Source organism: Branchiostoma floridae, chromosome 3 (genome assembly GCF_000003815.2).
Source record: "Branchiostoma floridae strain S238N-H82 chromosome 3, Bfl_VNyyK, whole genome shotgun sequence".
NCBI lineage: Eukaryota > Metazoa > Chordata > Leptocardii > Amphioxiformes > Branchiostomatidae > Branchiostoma > Branchiostoma floridae.
In genome coordinates, this window is record NC_049981.1 from 30,919,145 (window position 1) to 30,927,800 (window position 8,656).

An 8,656-nucleotide genomic window follows, 5' to 3' on the forward strand; every position below is an offset into this window, starting at 1 on the left:
GCCGCACATGCGCTCTAACTAATGTGAGAAGGCTTATCCTGGCAACTTACAAGGGCTACGTAGGGGTTTATAAACGCCTAAACTTGTATGTGTATACTGTCATTCAAAGATAAATCAACAATGCGCCAGTGTAGGCATGAAAAATATTGTTTAAGACCACAATGATTCGTATCAATATGTGCATTTACATGGAGGAAACTTTCATAATACATGTTATTGATCAAGTACCGTACGTTCAGTGACTTAAGATACTATTTATACGTGCAAGCAACCATAGAACAATACCAGAGGTAGATTAGAATAACAAAACAATGGATTGATGAAGAAGAACTTGCTATTACATGTAAGTCCTCCGTTTCGGGACCCCAGTAGTTTGTATTTAATTTAACTCTGTATGGCCATAATGGTCTGGTCTGGTTATTACAAACATAGTTCCAAAAGTGTATGTCACCTCCAAAAGTAAAAGAAAATCTGTTATTCAAAAAGATTGTTCTCTCAATTCTTTCAAAGTTGATCATTGGGGAAGAGATAGAGTGGAAACGAAGATGTCTGACATCAATATGACCAGCCTGACAGAAAGGTTACAGGACTTGGAGTTATGCCTCAAGTGTCAGCACAGCCAAAAAGTCGGCTATGGGCGAGCACTCAGAGAAGCCATTCTCCGTATGGATCTCGTTATGGAAATAGAAGTCTTAAAAAGTCTTGGAGACCTGCATCTTAAGAAAGGCAAGAGGGGCAAAGATTCAGCAGAGTTTGACAAGGCTGCTGCCCTGTATGCCGCTGCCCAACTACGCTGCACAGATCCAGACATGGGACAAACACTGGAACATCGTATCGGCTACATGGAGAAACTCTCCAGACAACTGCTGCAGGGGTACACTCCACACTTCCGGTGGTTGTCACCAGACTACTGGGGTACTGCTGACGGTAATGTCTTAAGGGTGGCAGAAATTTGTGATCAGTTAGACAGAGGTAACACAGAATTCCAACATTCTGTTGATGAGACTTACACAGAAACATTAGTGACATCAATAGGAAATGGTGACATGTTCTTGGAGCTTGAGATTTTAAAATCTCTTGGAGATTTCTACCTTGGAAAAGGAAAGGAAACCTTTGATCTATCCCAGTTCTCCAAGGCAGCTGCCATGTACGGCAAGGCCCTGAGAAGATGTGAGGATCCTGGTACCAAGCAGACTCTGCACCATCGTGTCCTGTACATGGTGAGGATCTGGGGAGCAGTGAGAAGGGTGAGTAGTAAGAGCTTTCCTTCTCAATGCAAAGCTCTCATTGTACATGTACATGATTATAACACACACAACCAGTGCACATGCAAAGCATTTATGACATCCTTTAGAGACCCCAAAACGAATGAGGGGGCATAGAAGTCCAGCCAAAAATGCTGCTGCTACGATTTGCTGCTAACAAACTGAACACCAGAGAATTTACTTAGTATTTGATCCGCTCGCACCAGGAGGTTTAACTAACTCTTCAGTGTAGTGGGTTTACATGTACATGTATTAAAAAAACATGTAAATGGCAAAGTGCTGGGTAAAAAACGATGGTAATTGTGGATTACTTCCCTACAGTCAACATGGAACATTTCAAGACAAACAGAAAGAAGATCGCCCATGAAGCATCAGTTTGGGAACATCACAAGAGCTGAAGTTACTGAGGACCATCCTATCCATCAAGGCACAGCAAGGTGGGAATACTTTATGATTAGCTTCAAAAGTGGTGTGCTGATTTGGTCTGTGCTCGGAGGATTTGTTTTCTGGATGGGTATTTGTTGTTCTTCTGTACCGGTACCTGCAGTTATTACTGTCAGTCGAGTGTCAGGACGTGAGTAGAAAGATGGCGTCACTGCAAAGGTCAGACTCGTAGGAATGACAGGAAGTATAGCTCAGAGGTGATGCATCTACTTGTGTATCAGACATTCTAGGTCAAGGGGTCAATGCTACTAATTTACAGTGTATTTTTGCACTGTTTGTATTTTTGCACTTCAATAATTTCTATTGACGTTAAGCATAATCAATAAACAACAATCATACAAGACATACGAAGAAACTTTTAAAGATTCGCGGAAGCATAAGGTCTTCAGATTCTTGTTAGGTTTAAAAAGATTGCATTATGATAAAGATTAAAATGATGATGATACACAATGTAAATCGCATCTCTAAACCCAACCTACTAGTACTTAGTCATTCTCCTTTTTTCAGTCAGTATCAAGACCACCTTAAGAAAGGTGAAGCCTCCCTTGCCAGGGCAGACCTGGACTCAGCTGAGGAGCACTTTGCAGCTGCACTCAAGTCAGTACACATGCCAGGTATGGATGAACACAGGAAAACATTGTGCTTGGAACATTAAATATCTCAAAACATTGACAGTACAGGACTAATGAAGACAAAATTATAAAAGTTTTATTAAATCTTTCAAAACATTGACAGTACAGGACTAATGAAAACAAAATTATAAAAGTTTCATTAAATCTTTCAAAATATTGACATTACAGGACTAATGAAAATCCTGACAAAAATAAAATTATAAAGATTTACTTTAATAGAAAACAGAATCCAACAAAGAGAAACTTAAAAGAGATAAACCTTCTAAAATGTTCTATACCAAATATCATGTAACCCAGTATGTTTCTCCCAGATCCCACAGCCCAGCAGTACCAGAGAGAGGTGGAGCCCCTGTGCATGTTGGGGGTTGTCTACAGTAAGCGAGGTCAGCAGACAGGAGACGGGGGAGACTTTGTCAAGGCAGCAGCACTCTACAATGCAGCAATAGCCAGGTCAGAGGATCATGTCCTCAGGGGTAAAATAGCAACAGATATTGAAGAAGTAAATAAGTCATTTCTCAAATTTATCTTCGATATTGATTATACTGTAAGCCCAGAGAACACACAAAACCACAAGAAACAGCTGAAGGAGATGCGGGACCAGATCAAGCTGGAGATGGAAACCATTGACCAGCAGCTGGATCCCTATGTACATGATGAGGATGACCCATGTGTCAAAGAGATAGAGGCAAAACGAGCTCAGGCTGTTCGGAAGTTGTTTGAGAACATTGCACAACAAAGGAAGGAGTTCATAAGCCTGCTTGTAGAAGAGTGTATTGGGTTAATGGGTCATTCTCCCTGTAAGTATGCCCTGATAGGTTTGGGTTCACAGGCTACAGGATTGGTAACTCCATATTCAGACCTGGAGTTTGCCATTTTGGTAGAAGAAGAAAGTCAAGAAAGTCTTCTGTATTTCCGCAACCTCACCCACTACCTACACCTCAAGGTGGTCAACCTGGGAGAAACCATTCTCCCAGCACTAGGTATAAAATCTCTCAATGACTTCTACTCTGAGTATCCCCTTAACAATTGGTACTATGACTCTGTTACACCACGTGGGTTTGCATTTGATGGCTCCATGCCAAAGGCAAGCAAGACTCCATTGGGCAGACAGGAAACCTTAATCGAACAGTCCAGTGAACTCATCTGCACCCCAAACAACATGGTTTCAGTACTTCTAAGGGATGTCACACTGTACCTGAAGGAAGGATATCACCTTGCCACTATCTTGAGGAACCCATGTCTGATAGCAGGGGACCAGAATTTAATTGACATATATATGAGCATTACAGAGAAGATATTGCAAGCTGATGGGGGTAAAATTTCTCAACAACTGGCACATGAAACACTGAGAGAAAATCTTAAAAACTACAGAGCTGAAGAAACAATAACAGCAAGATTAATTGATGTGAAGAAAGAACTCTATCGCTTCCCAGCAGTAGCAGTGGACTGCTTAGCACTGTCTGCAGGCATCATACCTACCACAGTTTGGGAGACAATAGAAGATATGAAAAAGAAAGTAATCAGTCCCAACAATGCACACCACTTGACAGTGCTTACCAGCATCTCAGCAGAACTCAGGCTGAGGACGTACATTGCAAATGGTGGACAGAGGGAGAACTTTTCAGCCTTGACCTCAATGGAAACAATTCTAAATGAAGACGAACCATCCCTACAGGTCAATGAAGAAGTGAAAATAAGTGCTCTGAAACCAGTTTTTCATTTGCCAAATGAAAAACAGCTTTTGAGATACTATAAAACATCAGTTCCTCTTAAATCTGCTTTGTCTAGATGGTCTGGAAAGAATCAAGACCTACAGCCATTCTCTGATTTCTATGATAATTCTCCAAGAGTACGAGGACTGATGTACCATGAGTTATGCAAATATAGGCTGGCTATTGGCTACTACCAAGAGGCTCTCAACTCAACTGATGGAACTGACACTGATGATACCATACAGCTGCTCAACTATATTGGAAACGCTAGTTTCACGATTGGTGATCATTATGATGCTATCGGCTACTATGAACATGCCCTACGTATGTGTAGGAGTATCTATGGTCAGACTACGGCACATCCTCTCATTGCCACATTTCTGAACAACCTGGGCGCAACCTGCAACCGTCTGGGGGACCAAAGGAGAGCTGTTAACTACCATGAACAGTCACTAGAGCTGTACAGGAGTATCTATGGCCAGCAAACAGCAAATGCTGATATTGCCGGATTACTCAACAACCTGGCTGAAGCCTGGCACAACCTGGGTGAACACAAAACAGCGGTCAGCTACAATGAACAGGCATTGCAGATGAAAAGGAGTATCTATGGTCCAAAAACAGCACACCCTGACATTGTTATATCACTTTGCAACTTGGGACAGGCCTGGCAGTATTTGGGTGATCATAGAAAAGCAATAAGCTACTATGAACAGGCACTCAAAATGTTCAGAAGCGTCTATGGTCAGACAACAGCACATCCTCAAATTGCAGTATTACTAAACAACCTGGGGTCAGCTTGGCGTAATCTGGGTAAACACAGGAGAGCAGTCAGCTACCATGAACTGGCACTGCAAATGAGAAGGAATATATATGGTCCGCAAACAGCACATCCTCACATCGCCCAATCACTAAACAACCTGGGCATAGCCTGGGGCAGCCTGGGTGAGCACAGGAAAGTACTTAGCTACCATGAACAGGCACTACAAATGTACATTGATATATATGGTGCACAGAAAGCGCATCCTCTTGTTGCTACTTCACTCAACAACCTGGGTAAAGCGTGGGAGGATCTGGGTGAATACAGGAGAGCAATTAGCTACTATGAACAGGCACTACAAATGTACAGGGGCATTTATGGTCAGCAAACAGCACACCCTAACATTGCCATATCACTTTATAACCTGGGGACAGCCTGGTACCATTTGGGTGATTGCAGGAAAGCAATTGGCTACAATGAACAGGCATTTAGACTGTTCAGAAGTGTCTATGGTCAGACTACAGCACATCCTCAGATTGCCTCATTACTCAACAACCTGGGTGAATCCTGGAATCGCCTGGGTGAACATAGGAAAGCAGTTAGCTACCATGAGCAGGCACTACAGATGCACAGGAGCAACTATGATCAGCAAACAGCACGTCCTGTAATTGCCAACTCACTCAAGAACCTGGGTGGAACCTGGTGTGAGCTGGGTGATTATAGGAAAGCAATCAGCTACTATGAACAGGCGCTTCAAGAAAATGTGAGGATCTATGGTGAGACTTCATCGCATCCTCACATTGCCACAGTACTAAACAGCCTCGGTAAAACCTGGTACGATGAAGGTGATCAGAAAAAAGCAATCAGCTACTATGAGCAGGCACTTCAGATGTACAGAGATATCTATGCTTCACAAAAAGCACATCCTGAAATTGCCACATCACTCAACAAACTGGGTGAAGCCTGGGCTAATCTGGGTGAACACAGGAAAGCAGTTAGCTACCATGAACAGGCACTACAGATGTACAAAAGTATCTATGGTCAGCAAACAGCACACCCTAACATTCCCATATCACTCTACAACCTTGGCACAGCCTGGTACCATCTGGATGAGTACAGGAAAGCAATAGGCTACTATGAACAGGCACTCAAAATGTTCAGAAGTGTCTATGGTGAGACTACAGCACATCCTCAGATTGCAGCATTACTCAACAACCTGGGTGAAGCCTGGGATCGCTTGGGTGAACACATGAGAGCAATTAGCTACCATGAACAGACACTGCAAATGTACAGGAGTATCTATGGTCAACAAACGGCACATCCTGACATCGCCTTATCCCTTTTAAATATAGGGACCTCACTGAACTGTCGGGGTGATTACAGAACAGCAATCAACCACTATGAGCAGGCACTCAAAATGTTCAAAACTGTCTATGGTCAGACTAAAGCACATCCTATGGTTGGAATATCACTCAACAACCTGGGTGGAGCCTGGAGTCACTTGGGTGAGCACAGGAAAGCAGTTAGCTACCACGAACAGGCACTAGAGATGTACAGGAGTATCTATGGTCCGCAAACAGCACATGCTGACATTGCCTTGTCACTCAACAACCTGGGTGGAACCTGGCGTGAGATTGGTGATTACCGGAAATCAATCTGCTACTATGAACAGGCACTAAAAGTAAATTTGAAGATATATGGTGATACTTCAGCGCATCCTCACGTTGCCACAGCACTAACTAGTCTGGGGAAAGCCTTGCAGGATGCAGGGGATCACAGAGCAGCGATCAGTTACTGTGAACAGGCACTTCACATGTATAAAGTGGTCTATGGTAAAGCTACAGCACATCCTGACATTGCTACAGTACTGAACAGCCTAGGTGCAGCCTGGGATGATCTGGGTGAACACAGGAGCGCAGTTAGCTACCATGAACAGGCACTAGAGATGAGAAGGGGTATCTACGGTCAGAAAACGGCACATCCTGACATTGCTTCATCGCTAAACAACCTAGGAGCAGCTTGGAATCGTGAAGGTAATTACAAGAAAGCCATCAGCTACTATGAACAGGCGCTACAGATGTTCAGGAGTATCCATGCTCAGACTACAGCACATCCACACACAATAGCTACAATACTGAACAACCTGGGTTCAGTCTGTACGAGCCTGGGTGAACACAGGAGAGCAGTTAGCTACAATGAACAGGCACTGCAGATGTACAGGAGTATCTATGGTCAACAAATGGCACATCCTAACATTGCCAAATCACTTCACAACCAGGGAATAGCTTTGTACAGACTTGGAGATATAAAAGCAGCTATCAGAGCCGTCGAAGAAGCCTTGGCAATGGCAAAGCAAATCTATCCCGAGGACAACAATCATCCATTGATAAAAGCATTTGAAAGTAACCTCGCCCAAATAAGTGCGGTATCTGCAGATGACATATGAAAATCTCTACATGTGAAATACAAAATGTTCCTATAATATCTTTAACTGTAAAAATACAAAATGTTCCGACATTCATACTTCTGTAACAAACATACTAAACAAAACGTTGCTATCAAATTTATTTTGTTAAACGCTTTTGAGTGGAACAGATAGAAATGCTCACGCTCCCATTTCAGTCTAATTTTCTTAATCGAAAAGATAATGCTTCACTGATCGAAACTATGACATGAACTCTTATAATATTCTAATCTAGCTGGTGGTGGTAAAGTTTCGAAAACAGGTCCTTCGAAAGCACCACACGTTATCCATTACTCTTGTGTGGGTGAAGGACCACGAATTGGTTACCAAGCAACAGTCACCACGGTAACTACCACTTGTCAACACAAATCACGTAGTGAGGTACATGTGCTAATTGGGCAATATGCATGCCGATTTGAAAGCGTCTGATTGGATGCTATAATAACCAATGAAATGACTGATATATGTGCAAGCGCTGGATTGGGTGTTGTGTGCAACCAATGACAGGTCGTATTCCCCTAAATGCGCTCGTTGTATGATATGCGGAATATGCCATCGCAAGGAATCGTACGCGCATTGTGACCGTGGCTTTATAGATATCTCCAATTTGCACCTTGTGGTAATAGGAGTTCCAAACCTCCGTAAAAAGTGCAGAGTGTGATATTTCTTATTGCATTCATGACTGAACCAATTGAATTAATTTTTGTTAATTACACAGATTCATAACTGAACTAATCTATGTTGATTAAACAGATTGTATTATGTGTCCACAGTGTAAATAAAAACAAGAATTTTCATTACATCATATAGATTTGTCCTGTTTTCGTAGTGTCTGCAGTGATATCTGGTTGGAAACTAATATTCTGGCAAAAGCTGGAATCATATACTGTTACATGCTAAGCTTTTAGCATGCATCCATAACAACTGAAAACAGGTAAAATAGAGTCAAAATTAACAGTTCATTCAATGATTTGATCATTACTTGTATAGCACTGGGTAGGTAGCTATTTGTCCCAGTGGTATGTTTGTAGCGCGAAGAGTTTCGGAGTTGCCTGCCATGTTATTGTCCACGGATAGGGGGCAGCCATGTTCAGAAGCGGGTAGACCTTCCCACTTTCACGGCAACGTCAGTGCATAGTCCGACGAAGAGATGGAAAGTCCCAGTTGTGGTATAAGAAATGTATAAGAGGAAATGAATCAGAGGAACAACCCAGACCTGTCACCAGTACAGGAAGTAAATTGCGCCAACAGAGAGTGACAATGTACACATATATATATATGGGAACTGGCTGTCACAGAGCCAAGTGTGTAAACATGAGGTAATGAGATCCATAAATCACTGAAATTCGTTCAGTATCTTTCGACCCCCGCAGTATACCAAT

At 42.5% G+C, this 8,656-nt stretch overlaps 1 protein-coding gene across 1 annotated transcript; it reads left to right on the forward strand.

Moving 5' to 3' along the window:
* Positions 1-356: 356 nt before the first annotated feature.
* On the forward strand, positions 357-8,052 carry LOC118411822. Its single transcript, XM_035814308.1, has 7 exons — positions 357-1,247; positions 1,587-1,702; positions 2,217-2,323; positions 2,653-2,724; positions 3,157-3,352; positions 4,388-4,599; positions 8,048-8,052. The coding sequence occupies exons 1-7, from the start codon at positions 546-548 to the stop codon at positions 8,050-8,052; spliced, it is 1,410 nt and encodes a 469-aa protein (XP_035670201.1). The 5' UTR covers positions 357-545.
* Positions 8,053-8,656: the final 604 nt, after the last annotated feature.

Bases quoted from the DNA above. Each gene is read 5' to 3' on its own strand.
- LOC118411822 (XM_035814308.1), top strand. From the start codon at position 546: ATGTCTGACATCAATATGACCAGCCTGACAGAAAGGTTACAGGACTTG. The intron at 2,324-2,652 runs GTATGGATGAAC...TGTTTCTCCCAG, and splicing joins CAAGTCAGTACACATGCCAG to ATCCCACAGCCCAGCAGTAC. The intron at 3,353-4,387 runs GTATCCCCTTAA...ACGTATGTGTAG, and splicing joins CTCAATGACTTCTACTCTGA to GAGTATCTATGGTCAGACTA.